This window comes from Oscarella lobularis, chromosome 2 (assembly GCF_947507565.1).
Source record: "Oscarella lobularis chromosome 2, ooOscLobu1.1, whole genome shotgun sequence".
Classification (NCBI taxonomy): Eukaryota; Metazoa; Porifera; class Homoscleromorpha; order Homosclerophorida; family Oscarellidae; genus Oscarella; species Oscarella lobularis.
In genome coordinates this window covers 1,953,621-1,979,043 of record NC_089176.1, presented here as the reverse complement: position 1 = coordinate 1,979,043, position 25,423 = coordinate 1,953,621, and the positions used below count along the sequence as shown (strand labels likewise).

Sequence of the window (25,423 nt, the reverse complement as noted above, 5' to 3'; positions counted from 1 at the left end):
TGTAAATGTAAAGCGCGCAACTAAAAAATTATCACATCACAAAAGCAACGAACGAGTTAGCTGATAAAAATAAGAAATCAGCAAAATATAAAGAAAAGACCGTAACCCAAAAGGACCCCAAAAGCTTACAATTTTCTAAACGCTTAGAAGGAGAGCGACGCCAGCAATAATCCATTTCGATGGCTTCTCTTTCGTTTTCAAATTGAACGTCCAAACGAAGGTCGGACCGCGTTGCCTCGTCTTGTACACCGGACACTCGTAAACGTTCTTCGTCTCTTGCTTGTCCACCGGAATAGCTCGAATGAAAATGACCGGAACGGGTGGACTGAGCTCCTTCAAACGCGCGTCCTGTATCATGCCCGTCTGCGTGTCCCACCTCGCGCCTTCCATGAACAGACCGTGAACGTAGGCACCCTCTCGCGGCGGACTCGTAAAGTCCTCGCGCCACTTTTTCGACACGTCGCATTGGAGGCACATCTTGTCCAAAGGCCATTCGTTCTTGCGCGCCATCGACTGCATGATCGCCGTGAGAAACGATTGCGGATTGAAAAAGCCGGCCAGCCAAATGACGGCGGGCATTTGAAAGTCGGCAACCCAACTTTCGAGCTCCTTGATGCGGAGCAGGAGATCGACGTACCAGGCGGTGAGACCATTGAGAGACGGATACGCTCTCTTGGCCCACGACGCCGGCACGACGTCAAGAAAGAGCGAACTCTGTAGATCCTCCATGTCAGCGGTGATAGTCAATTCGCCCTAGTCAAATAAATAAATAAATAAATAAATAAATAACGACTTGAACGAAAAAAGACTTGTTTCTACCTTTAGACCGAGGTCTAGCTCTTTCAGCGAGCGTTTCATTTCGCTGGTCAGGATGTTCATGCGCTCGCACTCCTGAAAAGCGACGACGACGTAAGGCGTCTTCTCCTCGGCTCGAGCCATCAGTTCCGAAACGTTGAACTCCTCGGGCAACTTATCCAGAATGTCATCAAGTATGTTTTTTACCTAGTAGGCGTAGAATAAATTTTACTCCACCACGCGGCTATAGTACCTTTTCTTCTCTCGTTATTCCGCCACTCCCTTCACCAGACGAGTCCCTTGGCTGCATTTCCAGCACTGTTCGAAATAGATTTTCCGACGTCGTCGTCAGAAATCCAATCTCCGCATTTGGATGCAATCCGTAGAGATAGGGACTCTCGGGTGGAAGCACTTCGTCAACGTAGTCGTGATAGGCGTTGTAGTCCGAATTCGGAGGCAACGGGTAACCGGGAGCCAAGTTGACGTCTCCTTCGAGCTATTTGTACAAGATAAAAGAGAAAACAGTAAAAATTTCGGTTTTCGTCTCCGACACACTGACCATTTGCGGAAGCACAAATACTTCGAGATACGTTCGGCAGAGTCGCCTATCCCAATCGTCGGTGATATGACCGCCGTACATGATCTCGCCGAACAGATAGCGCAGATCTTGCCACGGTACTTTGGGATTGGCCTCCAAGTAGTTGTAGAGCACGTCGACGCTGATCGTCAGATCGCCGACGTTGAACGGATATTCGCGATTCCAGCCCTGCGGACCGAACTTTCGTCGTTCCGAGACGACAGCGTGGAAATAGCAAAGTGAATTCAAAATGCCCTTGAACTCATTTTCGCGAGCACATCGTTCCAAAGTGTCCTAGAAACAAGAAAAAAATCAGGTAAGTATATGTATATGTACGAAAAGTAAACACGCGTGTCGCGTCACCTGATTAAAGCAATCCAACGCTTTATGGAGGTTCGCCTTCATTCCGGTCGGAGGTTCGTTCGTAATTTTAATCGACGATTCCAGAATGCCCTGAGGAATTATGTGCGAGTCGCGCGTGGCTGCCGGCTCGGCGCTAATGTAGACGCGGTAGGCGCTGTGACTTCCCTCGCTGTACGCCTCGAGCTTCTTCTCCAACGTTGCCAGCCAACGAGCGACCAGATGAATGTTTTGCAACACAACCCAGTGGCCCTCTTTCGCCGCCATGTCCAGCGCGTTTTCGGCGACGACCTCCTGGCCTTGACCCAACGATATGTTGTGAAAATTTCCCCTGTCGATCGTGATTCCGAGTTTCTGCCCGAGCGCTTCGACGTCCTTGAGCGGATCGACACCGGGCGAAAGAACGAAGAACATGGGCGTTTCCGGACCGCTCTCTTCGTACGATTTGGCGAATTCAATAGGTCTGCTTTCGACGTACTTCGTACCGAGTTTCTCCTCCACAAAATTCCTGAAAATGAAAAGACCCCAAAACTGTAGCGTAAGCAAAGCAAAGACTTTTGCGAATAATAGGTACCTGACTGCATAGACCATACGATCGGGTCGCAGTGCTCTCATCATGCACAACTTCTGCAGAGACGATTTGTTCTTCCATTCTTGAGGAAATTTCTCCGTTTCTGGACACTCGCTCTCCACGAACTTCTTCCAGCGTTTCGCCGAGCCTTCGATGTCGCGATCCAAGTTGCGGAATTCGTCCATTGCGGCCAACGCTTTGATTCCGCCCCACGATTGATTACTCATGAAATCCACAGGAGATACGACGTTCGGGTGGGCGGGGAATCGAAGAAGAAAGTCCAGTTCAACCGGATTGATGTCCTTCTTCTTCATGAGCACTTGAAAAGCGACTTGAGCGGTGAAAATGAGTTTATCCCGCTCGAAGAGACCGCGAGCCGTGTAGACGAATACCGAGTAGGTAATGCAGTCGATTAGCGTTTCGACACGTTGCTTCACGTCGTCCGACGACTCTGCTCGTTCGACAGCTTTCATAAAAACGACGTTGAAGGCTTTGAGCGAGAACTGATAGATCGGATTAATCTTGTTCAAATCATTGAGGATGAAATAGAGTAAGGCGGCACGTGCCGACGCCGGACGATAGTGCTCTCTTGCCGTGTTGATCTTTTCTTCGGTGATTTTAGCTTCGGCTACTTGAGCCTCGATTTCAGCTGCCGTTTTCTTTGTCGTTTCGAGATTCTCAACCAGCGCCGTATCGCCGAGGAAATTTCCGCCCGCTGCCGACAATCGAGCCAACAGCGAGTCCTCGAGTTCTTTCAGCGTGATCTTGAACTCGTTCTGTTGACGAGTTAACTTCGCCTTTGTCTCCTCCAAGTCGGGACGCTCCCAGGCGACGACGTCGGCGAGAAGTTGATCCTCCAGCCCGTCGACGGTGACGGTGAAATTGATCAGCGTCGTCTGAGCTTGCATTTCGGGTTTGTAGTGCGGATTGGCGAGTTTCGTGTGAAGAATGAGTCGAAAATTCTTACTGTATTCGACTTCCTTATCGCCAATTTTAATGTATCGGCCTTTCTTGATCGTATTGCGACCGAGAAGAGGATCGAGCACGGGATCGACGGACTCGCCGATGTTTTCAATCAGCACGCACTCCCCGTTCGACACGGCGCGTTCGATTGTATCCAAGTAGCCTCGTTGTCCGAGCCGGACAATGCGCAACTCGCTTCCCTCGCGATTCTTGATCCACTTGATGCCCTGAAGCTGCGGATCGATCATCAATGGCCATCGCTCGCAATTCGTCAAGATCGTCGCATTCTCCGTCGACATGCGATCGCTCGGCAATCCCTCGTTCTGCCAACCGGCAATTGTCGCGTCGTCCGTGAGAAGGGACAGGGGATCGAGATCTTCTGTTATGGGAATTGGGTTCGCTTGCGCTTTCAAGTAGGCGAGCCACTTGGTTTCGAGCAGCTCCTGCCGATATCGTCGACCAAAGCATCCGACGTAGGAGACAAACGCCGTAATGAGAAGAACGTCGCCTGGGATCGTCTCTTCCGCTTTCTTGAACCCTTTCACCGAGTCCGCCCAGCGAACGTTTTCGGAAGCGAGCCCGTTGACGAGACGATTCGCCAGCGAGATGGTCAGCGCCGTCGATTCGGCTTCTCGTTGACACTTCAACTTCTCAGTCGTCGCTTTTTCGAACTGTGCCGTCAGTTCCCCTAAGTTCTCGTCCAACTGCTTGATCTTCGCCTTGATTGTAGCCAATTTGTCTTGGGCGGCTTTCAGTTCGGCGTTGGCGGCGGCGAGAGCGCGTCGTTTCGGTTCGACGTCACAGTAGACGTGATAGAACATGACGATGTTGCACACCCAAGCGCACAAACCCGCGGCGGCGAACGACTTGGCTCGAATGAAGTCGGCATTGAAATTCGGATTATCGAGATACGGATGAATAGCTTTGAGATTTGATTCGTGAATGTTTTCCTTGTCGAAATTGACGAGCGAGTCCAAGAACGAATCGACTTTGCCCATCATCACTTTCGCCGCTTTCCAACTTCGATCTTTCGGTATCTTATTCGCTTGAGCGAGAAGCACCATCACGGCGGCCGTTACGTTCGAAACGGCAGGCGGAGGCTGACCGAACGACTTCAATTCGGTCAAATTCGTCTTGTTCAGCGTGTTCAACGCTTCGACGGCCGCTTTTAGAGCCGGCTCCGCTTTGGCCAAGTCCTCTTCGCACGACTTTTGCTTTTCCATGACGTCCTTGTTGATTTTCGCCACCTTCAGCTCCTCGGCGTCGGCGATTTCTTTCTCTTTGCCCACTTTCTCCGTCTCGTCGCCGACGATCTTGATCAGCTTGTCGGCGTCCTCGTTCTTCTGCTTGAGTTCGACTTCTTGCGCGGCCAACTTGGCCTTGAGGTCGTCCACCTGAGCGGCGGTGTTCTGCAATTTCGTCAGTCCGTTTTCGAGACGTTCCATCTTATGCTGCAGTTCGGTTCCTTTCTTTTTCAACAGCGTCTGGTATAATTTGATCTATGAGAAATTTTCTCACGATTGCGAGATTTTGACGACATTCTTTCCATTCCGTACCTGTTCGAGAAAACTCTTTGGAGTCGTGTAGTTGTGTCGTCGCTCGTTGGCCAAGTACTTGCGGCTTATCTCGTTTACGCTGATGTGAGCATGTGCCATGAAATCGCTGATAGATTTGCAAAGATTTTCCTACAGCGTAACAGTCATTTGGCGTAGAGATTTAAAACGATCGTTTCCTTACCGGCACAAGCTCGTCCTCACTAAGAAAGCGATAGGCGACCGACTGCATGGCCGCTTCGGGCCATTCGTGAAACCAATCAATACACGTACAGTTGACAACGGCGGGAAACTTGCGACCTCGCACGCGAAGCGTTGAACCGACCGGCGAAAAGCACAGCACGACCTACGAGAAAAACGATTTCAAAAATTTTACGCATCGTTCACAAGCAACCCACCTTCAATTGACGTCGGACTCGGTCAATAAAAAATCGCCAGCAGTTTTCCCTCGTATCCTCTATGCCGTTTCCTTTGACTTCGTTTCTCACGCCGCTGATCACGCCCTCCAACTCGTCGTCGACGAACAGGTCAGGAATTTCGCCCGATGCGAGCAAGTCGTTGATCAAAACAAGAAACTTTTCGTCGGGAACCTGAGCGTCGGTCAGCATGAAAACGGTGCCGACGTTTTTGACGCCGGCCTTTACGTAAAGCTGAGCCAAGTCGACCTAAAGTAAACACCGGTAGAACGGGAACCGGAACAGGTCATCTTATAGCAGCAAACCCTTTACCCTCGCCTCCCGCATTTCCTACCTTCAGATCGGCTGTACTGTAGCCCTTGCGTAGAGTAATTTGAAAGATCTCCAAGTTGCTCACGAATGCGGCGAGTCTTGTCAAGCTCTGCTTTCCCGAACCGCCAACGCCGACGAGCAGAGCGTTGCCACGAGGCGACTCCAATATGCGATTGATGCGGCACCTGGACACAAAAAGAAGCTATGACGTACGAAAAGACGCCCCCCCTGGCTTTCCGGCTTTACACGTGAATTATGGCGTCTTCAAATAGGACCAAATTCATCGCTGCGTTCACTTCGTTGTAGCTGTCGAGCGCCTCTTCGAGAATCTTTTTCAGCGAATCCCACCCGGAAACGGGAAGATATCGCGGTTCGCCAATGCCGGCAGCGAAATGGCAGTATATCATCGGATCTCCCTTCAACGATTCCTCGTCCAAATCCTAAACAAACAAACAAAGATACCAACAGCCGGTCTCTGTCGAGACCTTTCCGTAGTGGACCTCAAACGATTTCTTTGCTATGTCGAGTTGAATTTTGTCGTAGGCTTCCATATCCTTGTCGTCGATCAATTTGTCGCGATAGACGCGACTCGCCTCGTGAAGCCACAGTCGAACGAGATCTGTTGGCTGCTTCAGACACTCGTTCGTCGCGAACAGAAGTCCTTGGAAAATGTTCGACAGATCGCGAAGATTGAAAAGATAGTGAAATTTGATCGCCGTCGGCAAGAACGTGCTCGCCACTTTCGAGTGCAGTTCCAGAGCGGCTTCGACGAGCTTGTCGCCCAACTTAGCTACGGGCTTCGAAACGGCAGCCAATTTCAAATGACCGGCCATGATGCTCGTGTAAATCGTTCGCAGAGCGTCTTTGCCGGGAAAACTGACGGCGAACACGCTGAAATGACGCTGGAGACGCGGATTGATGGTGAAACTTCCCGCCGTCGGATTCATACAGGCGACGTACTGCACGTTGTGTACCTCCTTCAAAGTCAACTTCTGACGATCGTACCAATGCCGATAGTCCAAGTGCTGACGAACGAGCGTGTGCGGTTCCACCGTGCCGTACGTATCTACGGCCGGCATGTTCATGTCGTCGATGAAATAGATCAATTTTTTCGTGCCCGGCGGACCGTAGTTTCGTCCGGCCTTCTTTTCGAGCGGCTTTTCCATGACGTTCTGCAGCATCGCCGACGTCGTGTAGTTGTTGAAGGGAATTGTCGCGATGAGATAGTCATCGCCGACGAGACTGTTCAACTTGTCGCCGATCATTACCGTCTTGCCGCTGCCAGCGCTGCCGACGAGCATGACGGGGCGACTGTTCGCCATAAGGAGATCCATGAACTGACGAAGGCGAATCGTCTCGGCCGTGTGAACCAATACAGACTAATATAAGGAGAAGTTTTAGTTAGCTTCAAAGCTGGGGGACTCCATCTAGTGTCGGTCGCTTACCTGGAGAGGAATCTCGGCATCGAATTCGAACTTCGGAACTTTGTCCATCCACGGCAGAAATTTTTTTGTCGCGTCGTCCAAGTAGTAATCAAAAACGGTGCCTTGTGACGGGAATTTGACCGTTTTGAACTCGGTAACCCACCATTTACTGAATTCGACGCGGTAATCGACCAACTACGAATAAATAGTCTCTTTTCACTTCACTTATTACCAAAGGGACGTTTTACCTGATCTTGGAACATCGCTCCGCCAAACGCCCATATTGCAGCGTAGACGAAGTAGAGCTCGTACCACTCTTTCGGACAGTCTTGTGGAGTGTTCTTTGGAGTCAGCAGACATTCGAGAAGATAGCAGAGCGTCTGGACCATGCTGAAGTCGGTAATGGGCGTGATTTTCTTGAAGCGCGTCCTCAGAACGTCCAAACAAGTGGGCACGTATTTGTCAATGAGAATCGTCAAATTGGCTTTTTCCGACTGAAATTCCCTTTTGTCTATCCAACTCGCGACAAACCTAAGAGAAATATTTGGATCTAAACAAACATCTGCGAGACGGACTTACGGATTCCAGCCGACGTCGGCGTAGTTGATAAAGAGAATGCCGGCACGCGAAACGGTAGACAGATTAGCGTATTTCAAGTGACCAATCTCGAAGACGAGTCTCATGCTCGGATTGAGCGGAACTCTCTCGTTGCTCGCCAACGTCAGTACTTTGTTGTCGTCCATTACCGTGTTAAGCGATTCAATCCACATCGGATCGATGTCCCCGTCGAGCACAATCCACTTCGGACTGTCGTTGGCAATGTTAGACAGGTCGCGCATCGTCGTCGAGAAGAGACCGTCCTTCCATTCGCGCGTCGCCGGATTGATGCAGCCGAACAGTTCGTTCGCCGTCACCGCCTTCGGATTCATGTCGCACATGTGCGGACGTCGTTTCTGGTTGGCGTACGTTTTATTGAGCGTCTTGATGACTTGCGTTTTTCCCGTGCCGGCGGCGCCGATGACGAAGACCGAGTGACGCACTTCGAGGAGTTCTTCCAGTTGAACGACTTTCAAGACGAAGTTGTCTTCGGGTTGGAGACTCAAGTCTTGCGCCGATTTTCGCACGACAGCCTCGAAATCCATGTCGCGCTTGCGAGGAACGTTGAGAGCCGGGAAGAGATCGCCGATCAGGCCCATGAAGACGGGCACGTCGTCGGTGACGATTTTGGGTAAATTGAAGTCGCGAAGTGCTCGCATCAGTACTTGATCTTCGGGCCTTCCCTTGTCGCCTCGCTTCAGAGACCCAGCCACGACGAGCACGGACTTGATTGCTCGCAAACCCCAGTCGTAGTGATCTTGCTTCGATAAGAGCTCTCGACATAGAGTGTAGAGAGTGATGAACTTTCTCGCCAGGAGACGAGCGTTGAGAAAGCCCTCGGCGACCAACATGATTTCGCAGATCAATTCGAAATCGGGAACGACCATCGCACACGGACGAAAAAGAGTTTTGAGATTTTCCGGCAATTCTGTACGACCTGCATAGCCGGGATTCATCGTGATGAATAGCCCTACGGTTGGAATCATTTTAATTTCTTCTCCTTGGAACAGGAATCGTTTCTTCTTGTCTCGAATCGCATCCTGAATCGTTTTCACTTGAACCGAAACGACGGATAAGACCTCGACCGAGATCCGATTGAATTCGTCGAAGCATCCCCAAGCGCCAGTCTGCGAGAGTCCCTTGTAGATGTTACCGATCGATTTGTAGTCCATCTGCTCGGAACAATTGAACACGTAGACCATGATACCCAGAGCGCGACCCAAGTCCTTCGTCGTTTCCGTCTTGCCCGTTCCGGCCGGTCCAGCCGGAGCGCCGCTCATCGTCAAGTGAAGAGATTGAGTCAGAGTGATGTAGCAGCGATCAGTGAGCGGCGTGATGACGAGACGAGCTGTATTGCCGAGATACTCGTACGAGTATTTGAACTGAGCGTCGCAGATATTGGCGAAACAGTGCTTCTCCGTTTCGTCGTAACGATGACGCAGTTGACTGAGCCAGACGAACGCCTGCGCGTTCTCCACTTTCTGCGTGATCATCTTATTGACGACATCGCGAGCGTGGACGTCAATTGTGCAAATCGTCATGATTTTCTGCCTATTTCCTTTCGTCAGATCGCCGAGCAACATGTTAATCAAGGCGGTCAGTTGATTGACCTGTTTCTTGAAATAGTCCTTGAGAGCGTTCTCGTAGCCCTCTTCGAGTCGACTGAAGGCGATATTCACTTCGGTCGTCCACCAAATCTGCGTCGTCGTCAGAGCGATTTGAGCCGGAAAATCGAAGAGCCATTGATCGCGAGCCTTGAACTCGTAAGCGGCCACCGATTCGCAGAGCTCGTGCCGCACAGTCGCCTGCATAGTTTCCATCAATTTATTCAGCCACAATTCGACTTGTCCGACGCACTCGCACGGCTCGTTGAAGTCGACGTATTCTCCTTCCTTGCTGTACATTCCCAACGCCGTTTTCGTCGGCTTGCCGTCGGAATCCTCCTTGAACTTCAGACGAGCCATATTGTCGAAAAGCTTCGCCAGATGGCGAGCGACTTCAGTAGGGAAATTTCCCTTTGAGAGAATGTCAAGCAGATCGACTGACGAAACGAAATAGAATCGCGGAAAGGCAAGACGTTTCGTCTCCAGATATTCGGCGAGTGCCTTCTCGCAGACCGACAATCGACCCTGAATATTTTCCAACGTCTCGTATAGACCCTTCTTGTTTGTCACTTCGACGACGTTAGGCGTTTTTTCAGCATCGGCCATTAGCGCTTTAAAATCCTCATCAATTCCGTCAAAGAGTTTCGAATCTTCGGGTAATTGGGAACGAATGTCTTCCGATCCGATGAAAATGCTCTCCAAGTGAGACCACGTGCGCTGGACTTCGAACCAGATCACAATTACCGAATCCGTCGTAGACAGTCGCTTCTGCCACGCGGAAACTTCTTCGAGGAAAAACGCTATGTATTTCGACGTCATCATGTTCTGCAATTGAACTTGATTGTCCTCGAGCGTCTCGATCAATTCTTCGCTCGATTTCAGCAACGTGATGCCCGTACGCGGATGGGGCTCGTGTTCGAACTCCATTTGAGACCACGTCACGTCCAACTCCTTCAGGATTTTCTCCATGTTCAATTCTTTCGTCGCCTTGTCGACGATACCCGAAACTTCGTCTTCGAACTTGTGCAACTTCAACTGGAGCAAATCGGCGAGCGTCGTCTCTTCGGACATGGCGAACTTGACGTTCGTCGCCTGCATCAACTGGAGCCAATGCCGTTCGCGAATCGCCGGATTCTGCAGCTCGCCGACGGCGCGCAACGACGTCACCATATTCTTAACGGTCGAATCGACGCCACTGAACGCGTCCCAAGCGCGCATCTCCTTGTCGAGAGCGCGAATGTCCTTGACGAATTTCTTCAAATCGATGTCCATCGTTTCGACGTTGACCTGTCGCCACAGCGTCGTCTTCCACTCCTCGATCGAACTGTGAACCAATTCGACGACGTCCCACAGTTGCTTCAGTTGACCGACTTCGCGTCGGCACGCTTTCAGTTGCCGATAGTCGGGCGTGTTTACCTCGAACAGCGACGCCGATTCGTGTAGGGCGCCCATTTCGCGTTCGAGCGCGGCGACTTCGACGTGCAGCCGATCGAGACGCGCGTACGCGTTCGACGAATTGTACGCAAGCGGCGCGGTTCGTCGAAAGTGCTCTCGGAACTCGTGCTGCTTCACGTCGAACGACGAGCACTTCTTTCGAATGATCGCCACTTCGTTCGCTTGGAGTGGCGCGACGACCTGCTTCGCTGTCGCCGCCACTTTTTTCAGGTTCGTCCATCGATCGGGCAGCTCTTCGAGGAGCGTGTGCACCTCGTCGGACATCTCCTGTTCGTACGTCTTCAGAAGATCGATCGTTTGCTTGAGCGGTTCGAACATGTTGTCCGTGTTCGGTGTGCGATCTTTGACGGCCATCAAATGCCCGATAACGGCAACGAGACCGTCGTAGTCGCCGTCTTCGGCCTCTTTCGCCAATCCCGCATCAACTCGCATGATGAAAGCAGCCAGGTCGTCGAGACTATAATTAAAAAATTAAAAATTTAAAAGGGCATTCAAATTAAATTATACGGATAAGGATCTTACCTGCTTGTGACGTGTTGAGCAAGGTGGTTCTTAAACATCAGACTCCAAATCTTGATGATATTCAAAAGGCCCTGCTTGAACGGTCGGGCATCGACTTTGAACCAGGCGTCAAACAAACGCGTCCCGTCGACTTTATTCACGTCCGCGTAGAGTTTTTCGTACGAGTCGATCTGCCGCTTAAAGTGCTCGAGCGTCGGCGGACTCTCCGGCACGCCCTCGTCGCCGCACTGTTCCATCTCCTCGGCGGTGAGAACGTGATTGTAGAGCAAGAACTGACGCATGAATTCCTGTCGATCGTCGACCCACAGATACGAATACGAATCGAACGAGCGACGATAGGCCAAAGCTTTCGCAATAACCGCCTGACATCGATCGATTATCTCCGCTCTCATTTCGGACAGTTCGAGCACTTCCTCGAGTTCGGCCTGATAGTGGCAATTCCCGTCGCCGTCGTCGCGCATCGACAGTCGATTGACTAGCGACGCCACGCGAAAGATGTCCGACACGAGACCGTCGACGACGTCGTAGAAGCCGTCCGTCGTTCCCTCGTCCAACGAGGGCGAGAAAATGAGCTCGGGCACGTGAAGTTCGAGTTTCGCCTCGAGGAGCGGCGCCAGTCCCGCTTTCGTCGCGTCCGTGTTCTCGAGCAGAAAAGCCAACGAACTGTGAATGGCATTGTAGAAGCCGTCGAGTATCAATTCATCCAAATAGTCGATGTAATTGCGCCAGATCTGCGACGTTTCGTTGGCGCAAAACAGCGCGCGATTTTCGGCGACGAGTTGGTGTATCTTTTCGCCGGCGGTCGCGATCATGGAATAGTGCGACTGCGTTCGCGCCTGTCGATCGTCCAAGGCGAGTTTCGTGTCCTTTTTGCCGTCCTTTCGCTCGAAGAGGGGCGCTTCGGCCCACTTGGCCATCAGCTGGACCATCTTTTCGACGTTGTTCTTGGCGGTCAAAACGCGCTGCTCCAAATCGTGAACTTTGTCGCGCGTTTCTTCGATGTAGGTCCAAACACCTGAGAAGCCCATACATTTCAATGAGGTAAAGATTTAAATCTCGCTTACCCTCGCTGGCCCACGTCAAGGTTGTCAGAGCCTGCTTCAGCTGACTATCAATATCGTCGAGTTGACCGGCAATCAGAGGGAATTCCACTTCGAGAATCGTCTGCCTCACTTCGTTGTACCAAGCCGCGGTCAAGTCGAGATTGGCTAGATACTTTCGATAGGTCTCGTTTCTCGAATGCACGGCGGCTGCCTCCGTCGGTATTGCATCAGTGCTTCGCGATTCGAGATAACGCACCTCTTTCAGCACAGACACAAGCTAAAAAAATCAAGTTAGAGGATCCTGTTATTATGAAGTGCATGCCGGCCCGCTCTATTTAAAACTTGCCTGTGGATCAAAATTGACGCTTATCAATTTTGTCTCCTCGCTTCGAACGAGCAAAGGATGGTTGAGATTGATCTTCGAAACGTCGTCCACTTTCTCCGCCCACTCGCTATACACTGCCCGATCGTGCCTGAGAAAAATCCCTTGCGCATAATGGGGCTCCTCCTATCGATCGTCTCTTCTAAACTTACTGTGCCAATAATTCGTTCATCTCTTGATTCTTGCTGAAAATGACCATCGTCTCGGCACTCTCCAGAGCGCCGTGGTTCATTTGCTTGAGTCGACTGACTGGCCACTGAATGCGATCCCTCAGCTCTTGCGACCAGTTCAACGTTCCGGCGACGGCGGGCATGTTTTTTCTACGATACGGCAACTGTACTGTGTCCGCCGGTTCGGTCGATACCGACGCCTTCTGTTCGTCAAAAATTGACTTGTTCTGATCCAAAGAACTGCTCACAGACGTAACGAGAAGTGGCACTTTGTCGACGAAGTGCTCGTGCACAATAGGACGGCCAATCAAATTTCCGAAGATGTCCAACAACTAGAGAGCACATGAAGTGATGCAATAAGAGCGCAAAGAGCCTGCACTTATACCTTAAACATAGACTGAGGTCCTGAACAGTCGTCGAGAGCTTGGCAAACGACTGTCGATACGCGAATGTCCAAGTCGCAAACTTTTTCAAAAAAATTTTTGTACGCTTGCACAAACTCCTAAGAAGACGTGAGTTTCAGAGGGGGTAAAATCCACAATGCCTAGATAACGGATTTCGGAATTTTTCAATTCGTTAATCTCAAATGGGAGTCTCAGATGAAGTGAGTCTCTGAGACCCCATCTAAAATAGTTCTAAAAAAGCCGTGGTTGGGGTGTCAGAGTATCTAATTATATATGTCTCAGTAGCCCATCTGTGATAGAATCTGAGACACCTCAAAATAATGATGATATCTACTGAGACTTTGTCTGAAATACTATGAGAATCTCGTCAGCAAAAAACTCGTAGTTCAAGTGCCAAAAGGTCAGAAAAAACAGGCCTAATTTTATCACAACGCCTGAGATGGGATCACATCGGAGATAATTTGAAATCCACTGAGACCTTAAGGATCAAGTGCTCCAAAACGATCATGCATGAGTGCCAGAAGGTCAAGAATAAGATTTGATCACAATGCCCCCCCCCCCCCCCCCCCCCCCCCGCAAGATGAGGTCTTAGTTCTCGTGAATCGTGATGGATGGCGTGGGGATCTCAGATCCTCTGAAGTAGAATTGCCTGAAGTATACGGATCTATGGCTTGGCCTCCAGAGGTGGAGAGGCGGAGAGGTGACATGCAGCCCTAAACAACTCCAGAGTACGGTTGACTCAACAGATGCATCACGTGCACTAAAATTTTAGCTCTTCTTTTCTTCTTGCTTACCGTGCTTGCTGGATCGAGAGGGTCGTACGTAGATTGAGTAAAGGAGGTCACTTGATCTTGAAATTCGGCAAACACTTGCTGAATTGAGGATAGAAACGTCGACGCTTTGATCCCGGTGAAATCCACTTTTTCTAACTTAGAAAACTCCATCACCGTATCAAAGTATTCCTGTCCGTCCCCAAAAAGAACAAGCTCTAAAAATTCTACTTTAAAAAAATGCCCTCCCCTTACCTCCAGAGTGGCCAGGCGGCCGACAAACACGTCGTATCTGGTGAATATCAACTTGGAATCGAAATCCCACAGACGAACTTCCCTATTCGGCAGGTCGGTATAATAGTCAGCAAGTCTTGCTTTTTTCCGCTCATAAAGCGAGCGAAAGAATCGACACGCTTTCAGCGCCTCAACCACTTTCTCCTGAGCCTCTTCAGGTTCGCATCGAAAAATCTCATCGGGCCCAACAAACGCTTTGGTCTGATAATAGAGAAGGATGTATAAACGCATAAAAAGTTTCGATGTTCATACCAATTCCATGATAAGATTTGCTATCTCTTGCATGAGCACAATGATTCTCGCTGGTTGGCAATAGAATTCCGAATTCGCCCAAATCATGCACACCGTGTGCATGACAGCGGAAATGTTTTCGGCGATTTCTGAAAAATCGGCTTCTTCTAAACTTTCCAGCTGACGTCGAAGGGGCTTCAGATAGAGCGAGATGTCATTCGCCTCAATGAAAGCTATACAGTAAATTTACATTTTTTTAATTAATAGAATATTCATCTATATCGTCCGTGCCTGCTTTGACATCCGTAAACATTTTCTTGAACGCCGGAAAATAGCTACTCTTCGTTGCCTCGAGCACTTCGGCCATCTTTCGCACCTTTCCGTCCTGCAGCTGATCGAATATGAACTCGACGTTTGCCTGGCGCGCCTTCCAAAAGTCCAACTCGACGAATGGAGTCGGATTGAGCCCATCGAGAAGGAGCTTCGCCGAACTCTTCTTCAGCACGTCCTGCGTCTGGTAAACCCAATCGATCACGACCGACTCGATTGCGTGCACGACGCTTTTGTCAAACGAATTCTCTCCTCTGCAAAAACGTTTAGGCGAGCGTGCGCAATGAAGAAATAAATAAAAAAATAGGTATTTAAAATATGTATACTAACATTTCTTCGTCGGATTTTGAACCGGGCGGGAGGGGAAGAATCGTGCGTCCCTTTACTTGGCCAGCCGTCACACAGACGCTGCTCTTCAGCTCGTGCACCTGCCGCTGCATTTCCAGCGATACGACCGATGGCCATCGCGAGCAATTGCCGTCGTTCGACAGGAGGGGTACAAGAATCTGTAAGAAAAATGAAACGTCAAATTTTTCGCGACTTAGACGCACATGTACTGTACGCACAGACACCGAAAGAAGGCTCTCTACTACATTTCAGTGTGGCATTCGACGCGCCTTATATAAATGGTGACGTTGACGTCACGTCGGATATGCCTCTGTTGTACGTGCATAAAAAAATATTGTACCTCGTCGACGAGAGACGATAGATGGTCGAGTGGCGCGTGAAACAGGTCGCCGAATGCGAGCAAGCTGCGCGCGTTCTGTGCGCTCACCGCCGCCTTCTCGCGCTTGACGAAGTAGACTGACTTGAGTTTGGCGGCCGTGGGAAACTCGAGCGAAGGCGTCAACTGGCCTTGCTGGTTCAGGTATACAACGAGCGTGCTGCTGTCTGGCTTCTCCAAATAGTCGACAATAACAGCGCGCGCTTCGTCGGACGAGAACATTTTCGCCCACTTGTCCGACTTCAGCTTGAGCGCTTTGAGAGTGTAGTCGGACAAGAACGCGATTCGCGGATCGACGTTTTCTTCGGGAACCGTTTCGTCCGCGTTTTCGGCCATTGTTTCGCTGGCGATGACCGTTAGGCGTCGAAGGGGCGTTGCGGTGCGTAGGAGGGACTGGAACGCGCAAATTCTGCTGAACCCCGTATCTTTGCCGTGTCTGCAGACCACGGATGCTCAAATTTTAGATTAGACAAAGGAAAGAGACTCAGCTAGTGGTTTTTGACGATTCTCATAGCCTGGCAAAGAGAACGATACCGGATATATGAAAAGGCCTAATTATCCCAGAAACGTTTGCAGAGGTAGGCGCTCTCAGGCCATTCTTTTGGCTTTTAAGGTTGTCACTTTTCTTTATCTCGCAGAAATCTAAAAGACATTGTTTCGCAATTGAAGAGCGAGGGCAGATACCTACATAGATAGATAGATAGATAGATAGATAGATAGATAGATAGATAGATAGATAGATAGATAGATAGATAGATAGATAGATAGATAGATAGATAGATAGATAGATAGATAGATAGATAGATAGATAGATAGATAGATAGATAGATAGATAGATAGATAGATAGATAGATAGATAGATAGATAGATAGATAGATAGATAGATAGATCTACGCTTGACCAAAGACGTACACTAGCATTTGCAATGTCTTTTGCTTTCTTTTGAATTATTCTTCTTTTCTGCGAAAGAAGACACTGAACGCGTGCCCTGATTGACTCAATAATTTACTTCCGCACTGCATGCTGCTGCCCTACAGTAGGTGTGTACATCAAAGAGCTCAAAGTTTACTTTAGATTAGTACGGTTACCACGCCTGCTCTGCTGAGCATAATATACCGTGCGGTTGATGTTTATAAGTTACCAAAAAAGTCTTATTTTCGAGCTCTTTGTCTCAAAGTAGAGCGCATAACAGCAAAATCAGCAAACGTAAATGCACTATATAACAAAAAAAACGTTTCCGTAGTTGTGCGAAGTACCTTACCAGCAGTCTTCTGAACACACTACACTGACAGCCATAAATTGAGAAATTTTGGGAAGTGCTATAGTCCAATTTCCGTTTCCAGAAGACTCCGGCTCCAGTTTTCCATGCCCAAGTACGTCTGTGGCAGCTAGCGATCGAGCACGTACACTGCTCAAAATCACAGAAGCGTCAGCTATATCATTCGGCTTAGCGTAATTGTAGTACACCCACAGAAAGTCGTTGGTGATCATGATGACAAAGCTCGTGGCATTGGCTCGGAACACGTTTGCGTGGGCACGTGACTGCACAGCCCCAAATTCAATTCTAATTGGCGGGTTTCCACTAAGTTTTAGCAAATCCAACCACAGGGTATCCTCCTGATGGCTGCGAGCGTTTGCGTCTACCCATTCTTTGCCCGGTTTGATACGGTACACTTTCCCGCCATTCGCTTCAAACTGACTTAACCCTTTCTCCTGGCTAGCCGTCACGTTCTCTGTAGGAACAATAATGAGTTGATAACCATCTTCGTATAAGTTGTTTTGAGTTGTTTCGTTAAAAGCAAGTTGCCAGTCAGTTATGACTCCCGCCGGTACCTGGCGGTGCACAAGCATTTCCCACGCAGAAACAGTAGGAAACAAGACATTCTCCCATTCAGCGACGTCGCCAGAGCTGAAATACTTGTTACGGGCTTCTTCACTAAAAAGTACACCCGCCCAGCGAAGTGGACGCGTTTCGCTTAGGAACGGATTCACCAGCTTCGTCATCTTGTACGTTAGGTCAAATAGTTCATGATCTGGAATATGATTTTCGCGGTGATCCGGATTTGCCACAGCTCCGAAAGTGAGTTGGACAAATGCAGCGGCTAACGCTTGGCTTGAGTTACTGAGATGCGGAAGCCAAACGTGAGGAGGTCGTCCGTTCGCTGCATCACGGGAAATTGAGTACCCGAGTGACAGAAGAATGTCCAGATCAAAACGATCACGGTAGAACGGCTCAGATTTGCTATTGAATAAACTGGTGCACACTTTGGCGCCTGCTATTTTAAATTCGGTTTTCGCAACGGAAGACGCCGTGGTGTTTATGAGTCTAGTCGTTTCGTATAACTGATAGCCGTCGTCAACACATGACACCCTAAACACAGAAATAATGAGAGCGACTTGAGACGACTTAGCATAGAGAGCCGAAGTAATATCTTGGAAATGTTCTTGAACAGACATCGTATTGAATTGGAGTAACTTGACGTAAACTGGGTCGCTAATATTAATTCCCTTCGGCAAGTCCAATCCACCTGACCATGCTCGAAATTTGTCACGACAGTATTGACACCAGCAACCCTGTGGAGGTTGAGGATAGTGATCAAAGTAGATTCCGTCAGCCCCAAAATCAACCAGCTCAAGAAGTTGACTGATGTATACGTGACGCCACGGTGAATTTACGCACAGTGCCGTGCCGCGCTGAGAAGGCAAGAGTGTTCCATTGGGATTCCTGTTCGCCCACGTCATATTGCTCGAGTGCAGGTAATACGCGCTCGACTGAGGCCAATGATACAGTATAATTTTTTGGTCATTAGCGTGAGCTTTCTGAATAAATTCCTTGGGGAAATTGCGACCCGTGGCCTGAACCAATGGGTTCCAGCTTTCCCGGGGCCCCGTCGCTGTAGGCCACCACGTGCCCTCGTCTCCCGTTTTAGAGTGGCGAACGAAAGCTGTAATGTTGAGTTCATCAAACAAATTCGCAACGTTCTCAAACACAGGCGTGCACGTTTTTGTGGTGACGTCGCAGAAAGCGTCGATTGGAAGTCGAGTGTGGGCGTGAGTTCGGCGGGAATCGTACCACAAAGGTAGACTAAAAGCGCCGGACGCAGCGACTGCCAGCAACGAGAGCCTGAGGAGAGCACCAAGTTGAAACATTGAGTAGCAGAGAGAGAACGAATCACGTGATCTGAACAAAGGCACCGACAAATTGGCAAGTAGTCTACAGAGGCTGATACCTGCACAAGAAAAGCGAAACGCCTGCATTGTTCAAAACATTTGTCCTACAAACCGGGGTGTACTAAGAAGCAGCCAGTAGCTTTCGTCGGTAATTCAAGCTCTGTCACAGCTAAACCTGTGTCAGAAATCACCACGAAATTTTTTCCTCTCTAACTATTTATCGACGCGACTTCTCTATTGCATAGATAAATAAAGCTAGTACAGTAATAGCTACTTTCTGTCAAAATATCATCCTGTAAGTTATTCCTGATACTTGTTGTCTGCTTACAAATCCCAACTGAAGAGATGGTGCTTCACAAGCATGTCTCTTATGCTCTCCTTGATAGGTTTTGAGCACTGTATAGAAAAGTCAGTTGAGTCGCAGAAAGCCTTTCACGGATGACGAGCTAGCGTTCAACATAAAATCGCATTTACCTCTTTTGCATCAGATATTTCCCAGTCGATTGAGAGGTTAAAAGCAAAACTTGACAACACTCTAAGACACAAAGAAGGCAATCTATTTAGTTGAGGTTCAAAAGAAAGCAAAATCAAAACGTTGGGGGACTTCTGGTGCCTTTAATTAATTAATAAATTTTAATTAAAACGGTTTGGACTTGTTATCAATAAACACAGTCTATCCTGTCTATCTAATGTACAGAATATTCAATAAAGAACAAAAGTATCCCAGATCCCTTGATTTGCTTACCTTAGTTCACACTTCAATTGAACCCATCCTGGACTTCGGATGAATGACCAAGGGTGATACCTAAATAAAGAAAATGTTAGCAACAGGTAGTACTTGAATTGAAAACGAACCACTTAGATACCACGTCGTCACAAGAGCAAAGCGTTTCCAACCATAGATGAAGAACTTGTTCACTACAAGCACACACACATTCACAAACAGATAATGGAAGGAAAGAAAGCAGTTGCTTATCACTTTAGGCCAATGCAGAGAAGAGAACGCAACTAGAACAGAAGTCAATTACAAAAAGAAAGAAAGAAAGACTATTAGTGGTCGAAAAATAGTGTAAAAATAGTTTCAACTATGAACTCACACCATAAGGTATACAACAAACTGCATGTACATGTATGTACAATAGAGTTGCAACAATCGAGGTGCCCTAGTTTAAAGAATTACTGCACCTTCACATCCAGTGGAGATGACACGGCATCATGACCCATGTTCACCATGTGCACGGCCTAGGAAAACGTAGCTTTTGGGCCTGATGAGGATTAATTTTATCACCTTGTACAACATTTCGTCTGGACTTAATACTTTTCCCTCCTCTTCCAGACTAAAGCAAGCAAAGAAAACAGAAGTCACGTTTGATGGTACTATCTTCACTCGCAAGCTTCAACATGCAAGGACGTCAGCTTAGTACAGTACGTAGATCCTTCGAACGTGAGCTGATCATCAGACAACGACTTACTTGTACGTTTTACAGAGAACGAGTCGAGCATAGACAGCCTTAAAATCTGCAGACACCTCAGAAGCGCTTGCCTATCACAGGATCGTCAGCGACAGATACGAACATGTGTTCAGTTATACCTCTTCGATAAAGAGCCAAGGATGAGAAAAACCCCCAAGAAAGCTAGTTCGTTTCAAGCCGTGCTCAAGAAGAGCTTTCAAAGCCGAAGCAAGTCTAGTATAAAGCAAATAGAAGAGATACACACGCTTATTAGGAGCTGTGAAAAGGTTAAATAATACCTTCCCCTAACTAAATCCGTCACCACGTCGCTGACGCCGTCATCTCCGGCGTAAGAGTACTAAACAAGAGAAATATTAGAACATCAAAGACGCCGATTTGTTGCTAGGATACGAAGCTTCTGCGACTCTACTATTATTAACCCGTATTTTCACACAACAGACAGAAACGTTGAACAGACAACTTGTACCCGCTTGCTTCTTTCATCCAGAGGCTTGACAAATTTCGCTGGAAACCAGCCTAAGAGAAAGGAGGTCAAAACTTTGATTTCTTCAGAAACAGTTTAGCTGCACCTCTCTTTTCGTTAAGTTCACCTATCCAACAGTGGTCATCTCTCTGAGAAATGACCTACAGGAGAAAGAAATCTGAAAATGGAAGTTGCCGAGCCATGCCAAAGAACAAATTACAGTTATGATGTCATGTTTACGAAAGCCAAGCTCGTCGTCATCTTGCGGAATGAAGTCAACCAATGCTCGCGCTCTCCGAAACTTAGAACTAAACAGAAACAGTAACGCATTTCAAAGAGAGCCTCCATTCTTACTTTGCCAAGGCAGAATGAAGAAAAATTTCGTGATCACGTACGTGCGATTGCATTGAATAATCCGGAGCCAAATCCTGCAGACGCAATAATACTACACGTAGAACAAATTAGTAAAGCGGCGCATGATTCTTACGTCTGACACGTCATGATGAAAATGCCTTGCAATTTCGGCTATAGCGCTTCTCAAGTCGGAAACCATTTCTAAAAAGCAAACCGGCTTTATCATACAGAAAGCTCGGATGCAATTCATTAACAAGTACAAACGATAAGAGTAACACATAAGAACCCAGGTTATCACACAAACAGGATTCCTGTTACAGAAACCCATGCACTATTGCAAAACGAAACGTTTGATAAGACGTTTCTATTTTCCAATAGCGGGTCATTAAAAATTTCTTGCCAGCATCAATACATTTACAGCGTCACTATGCCGGCGCAACGAAACCCTAAAGACGGCACGCTCTCCTCTAAAAGCGTGCCCCTGCTACTGGAACAAAAGTCACAGAATTTAGGCCGGGCATATCTGACACTGCAAACTATAAACATATACTTCTGTAAATCATTAGAGGTTCTGGAAAAGGACTTAGAAAACGCATTTTTCAAGCATCATAGAGCTGGCAGTTTTGCACACAAAATATCAAGTTTAGAGGCTCTTGGCATGTAACACGCACTCTCCTTGCCATTACGCAAGGCTACTGCATTCCTCTAGAGACATCATCACACCAGTTTGCTCAACGTTCTTGGTCTTCGACAGCTTCCTGCTGTCTCCGAAGAGAAGAGACATAAGCGATGAGCGTCTTTCGATCGAGTATTCCCTTCTCTTCACAGCAGATACATTTCTCTATTTAATAATAAGACTGTTACTACTAAGTCATCCACTGGAATAGCTCATACGGTCTCGACGGTTCCCTTCTTTCGCCTATCGTCGTCACTGTCCCGCCCGAGTAGTTCCTTTTGAAGTTGGACAAAGTAGTTCTGACGTTGAAGCGAAATTGAGTCTTCCGTCACATTCTCAGTCAATTGATAAGCGCTCTAATATGAAATACTTAATTAACTATTATAAGTCCCGTCCAAATCGCGTGTGTTATGTACGCTAATTTGCTCGCTGATTTATTCAGTGGTCCTTCTAAAAACCAATTAAAGTGTTCTAAGAACAGGGTGTCGCGACATTTAGCTCTCGTTTGAGAATCAACTTGGGCGCGTCAGAACAAATACAGTGTAGATCTTAACTGTCAATGTGCAACAAACCGGAAAAGCAACAAGAAATACACTCATGTCTTAAGGCATTTAGATGCTGGACAGGAAATCGTAAATAATCCAGGCGAGCTTTAATAATTTTCTACCGTCGCAATTATTCGTAATGCCAATTACCTCAATTAGTGAGTCAATGTTAAGTACGTTGACTTTGCTTGGGCAATCAGAAACACAATTAAATATGGAAGCCGAATTGTCTGATTTTAAAATTGCTTCCTCCTGTCAAAAAAGAATCCCGAGAGTGGTTTTTTTCTAGAGAAAATCGCTTCTACCTGGTTCTTCAGCAAAGCGAGGGCAAAGCGAAACAAGAACATAGAGCCTTCGTAAAAAAACAAATCCCACACGCGCAAGAGAACGTGCATGGGAAGAACAGACGCGAACGTCGTAATGAACCAATGCAGAGTAATTAGAGAGAGTTCTATACGTATAAGAAGAGAGAAAAAGGACAATGACCAAGTTGGATCTCTCGCGCAAAGAATCTCTCTTACCTATATCGTGCTCCTTGAAGCGTTCGTTTATGGAGGGAAGAAGTGTCGCTGCGAGGCTTTTCAAAACACATTGATCAACCTGGAAAACCGGCTCTTAGTCAAGTCTATAGACATAGCGATTCGCAAATCAAGTACGAAGGACGTAGAGAAACTAAATGCTAAAGAATGATTTCCTGATGAACGCTCCAAACGTCTTAGTTAGCAAAGAGCGCTCAGTACGAGAACGGGACCCCGCGACTCGGACGTCTCACCAATAAGCCTACCTGAACTCCAATCAAGGTTTGACTGTAGTAGGAATCAGGAAGCAGATCTTCAATAATTGCAACCATCATCCAAAAGACATCCTCTTCATCCATAAACAGAAGCAGACTGCCAGCAATCTAACACGATGAAACAATAGAATCGATCGCTTCGTTCAAAACGCAAAAAGTTTCACCATGCCCGTTCCTTGACAATATCCCATCTCCGGAAAGAAATTGGCAAGCGCTCTCAAAACGTTCCGCATTCTCTTGATACCTATATACAAGAATACGATCTCACGACCTTTTCACAGGTGCCTCGCCGCATACCAACGCTGCCTGATCCACTAAAGCAAGCGTTATTTGGCATGGTTCGCAATAAATCCTGAGAAGGAGGCGTCAGAGAAAATAAATCGATTTCATCTACGCACTTTCTCTATTTGCTTCACGGCTGTGCTGTCAGAAGCGTCCGCTAAAGCTCGTCTCACTATTTGCTACAAAATTATTTTTATTAAGATTTCTCGGCAACAGTTTGAACACATATTCTAGTTCTTGCCTTGTATACAATGGAACTTTCATCGCGTTTCTTTCGACTTTGAGTAAGTCGCTGCCAAATCTAGATTCAACCACCAAAGTGCTGCGTCTTGGTAGTAGGTAAAATTTCTCTTCATCTCACCTCAGGTCGCATGGAGTGAGGAATTCCGGCCTTGACAAGACCGTGAAGACGACTGGAGCGGGAAAGAGTATGACCGATCTGCAAATAAAAACACTGACGTTCACGAAAAAAATTGAAAATGTAAACGAAATTTTACACTAACAGGTAAGGAAGGCGGATGTTAAACTACAGAGATATCCTAAACAGGACAAGACTCTGCAACTGCTTTGGGACTGTACGGATATTTAGTAAAAAGTCAACGTCAATAAACTAAGCTTTTTGAAAAAGCTGATACATTCACTACATTATTCGTAAGACATCTCTACCAATAAAATTGAGGTATTTGCAATAAAAGTATGACGCAATCTAAGTGAGGAGAGAGCGCTAGATGAAAGTAAAGCTGTCTCAATGCGGTAAAATCCGTTTTTCCGCCACAACCAGCGAAGAAAAAACCAGAGTACAGAGTATCAAATTACCTTTTCCCAGGTCATGTCGCCAACGTCTTGATTTTCTGTAAACTCAAAATGAGCCAACCAGCGAAGCTTCTGATCATCGCTTGACTTGATCACGCCACTTGGCACCACGGTGACCGCCTCTACCGGCACTGAATTAATCAATTACGTCATTTCCATCGACTTCCAATTATTACCGTCTTCCTCTTTAGCAAATCCGAAATCATCAAAAGCGTGATAGACGCTTAGAGACGATGACGAAGACACCGTTGTTGGCGACGCAGAAAATGCAGTAGGCGCAGACAAAGGCCTATTTGGACGCGCCTACATAAAGAAGACGTAAACCTTAGAGAGCTCCTGGCTATTTAGCGTTGAGGACAAAATCTCAGTACACTATTTATTTAATCGATGAATCGATGAATCAGTGAATCAATCAAACACTGAATTTTCATCTCTCGCCTGTTGAAGTCAAAATGTACCAGATCACGAATTAATATTACGCGACAACTCTGCGTGAATTAGTTTTCTAAGGTTTTCGGTTTAAGAGCAAACGTGCGAACCACAAATAAATAAATAAATATTTATTTATTTATTGATAGCGGACCTATAAAAGCGTTTTCGTTTCCGTTACCTTCGACTTCATCTCCGTCGGAATCATGTCCGGTAGAATAGAAGAAAATGAACGCGATCCTCCCGCTCCACCTGTAACAACCAAAATGGCGGGCGGATCGTCGCCATTTGTCGTCATTTCGCTCGTTTCCGAGGCGAGCGCGTCCCGACGAGGCGACGAAGGCGTGGAAGAGCTCGCAGCCACGACTGAGACGTCTTTCGGGTCCCACGAGAGCGCCGGGGAGCAATCGGACGACTCGTCTTCGCTTAGAGTGGGCGCTAGAGACGCGGATATGGTTTAGCCGGAGCTCGGAACAACGAGAATTCCCCATGGCGTACCTTCGTATGTTTCGAGTTCACCTTTTCCTCGATATCCCTCGCGATAGGAACCTCCTTTGAGCCAATCCATCGCAGTTCACACCTTGAACGTCAAAAAAACGCGCGCTAGGAAAGCACGTCGGTCTCGTCAGTCTCGTCCAGTCTCTCGTCCAGTCTCGTCCAGGGTCTCCCTCGGTCTGGTGCGATCCGAGTTCGTTACAAGAACTTTTGATCGAGACTGAACTGGACCAAGTTCGAGCATGCGCTAAGGAGTAGATGCGGTCTGCCCTAATCAATTGATCAAAATGTGTCAAAGCCACAAAAAATCCAATCAATAATGCCTGGGGTTTAGGCCAAAATTGAATTCAGTGGGAGGGTGCAAAAATTTTTTACGTGCACGCTCCCTATCTAAAATTAGACAGGGAGCACCACGTAAAAAAATTTTAAAATC

At 47.7% G+C, this 25,423-nt stretch overlaps 3 protein-coding genes across 4 annotated transcripts; all 3 read right to left on the bottom strand.

The window, feature by feature from the left end:
* Nucleotides 1–2: 2 nt before the first annotated feature.
* LOC136183691 (dynein beta chain, ciliary-like) lies at nucleotides 3–15,878 on the bottom strand. The gene is made up of 26 exons (XM_065970412.1): nucleotides 15,462–15,878; nucleotides 15,104–15,279; nucleotides 14,735–15,027; nucleotides 14,465–14,676; nucleotides 14,174–14,413; nucleotides 13,943–14,110; nucleotides 13,130–13,246; nucleotides 12,727–13,076; nucleotides 12,539–12,665; nucleotides 12,214–12,469; nucleotides 11,150–12,164; nucleotides 7,551–11,084; nucleotides 7,220–7,502; nucleotides 6,993–7,166; nucleotides 6,048–6,926; nucleotides 5,794–5,987; nucleotides 5,570–5,732; nucleotides 5,218–5,484; nucleotides 5,004–5,165; nucleotides 4,823–4,951; nucleotides 2,307–4,765; nucleotides 1,736–2,240; nucleotides 1,355–1,666; nucleotides 1,049–1,291; nucleotides 820–1,002; nucleotides 3–753 (listed from the first exon to the last, which is right to left on the bottom strand). The coding sequence occupies exons 1-26, from the start codon at nucleotides 15,831–15,833 to the stop codon at nucleotides 136–138; spliced, it is 13,431 nt and encodes a 4,476-aa protein (XP_065826484.1). The 5' UTR covers nucleotides 15,834–15,878; the 3' UTR covers nucleotides 3–135.
* A 775-nt stretch (nucleotides 15,879–16,653) lies between these two features.
* LOC136200138 (uncharacterized) lies at nucleotides 16,654–18,375 on the bottom strand. Its single transcript, XM_065990480.1, has one exon. The coding sequence runs from the start codon at nucleotides 18,237–18,239 to the stop codon at nucleotides 16,755–16,757; it is 1,485 nt and encodes a 494-aa protein (XP_065846552.1). The 5' UTR covers nucleotides 18,240–18,375; the 3' UTR covers nucleotides 16,654–16,754.
* A 509-nt stretch (nucleotides 18,376–18,884) lies between these two features.
* On the bottom strand, nucleotides 18,885–25,225 carry LOC136183850 (small G protein signaling modulator 3-like). Of its 2 annotated transcripts, none has more exons than XM_065970641.1 (30): nucleotides 24,994–25,225; nucleotides 24,677–24,933; nucleotides 24,243–24,369; nucleotides 24,070–24,197; nucleotides 23,615–23,692; nucleotides 23,495–23,554; nucleotides 23,370–23,432; nucleotides 23,269–23,323; nucleotides 23,136–23,215; nucleotides 22,963–23,079; nucleotides 22,700–22,778; nucleotides 22,484–22,629; nucleotides 22,329–22,430; nucleotides 21,852–21,989; nucleotides 21,681–21,798; nucleotides 21,091–21,158; nucleotides 20,958–21,031; nucleotides 20,824–20,911; nucleotides 20,710–20,764; nucleotides 20,607–20,656; nucleotides 20,419–20,477; nucleotides 20,260–20,353; nucleotides 20,141–20,211; nucleotides 19,957–20,005; nucleotides 19,854–19,910; nucleotides 19,648–19,676; nucleotides 19,524–19,586; nucleotides 19,414–19,473; nucleotides 19,143–19,203; nucleotides 18,885–19,064 (listed from the first exon to the last, which is right to left on the bottom strand). In XM_065970641.1, exons 1-30 carry the CDS (start codon nucleotides 25,061–25,063, stop codon nucleotides 18,993–18,995), a joined length of 2,568 nt encoding a protein of 855 aa, XP_065826713.1. In that variant the 5' UTR covers nucleotides 25,064–25,225; the 3' UTR covers nucleotides 18,885–18,992. The 2 variants fall into 2 exon arrangements, with proteins under 2 accessions (XP_065826713.1, XP_065826714.1); XM_065970642.1 differs by having other exon boundaries at nucleotides 24,070–24,188.
* Nucleotides 25,226–25,423: the final 198 nt, after the last annotated feature.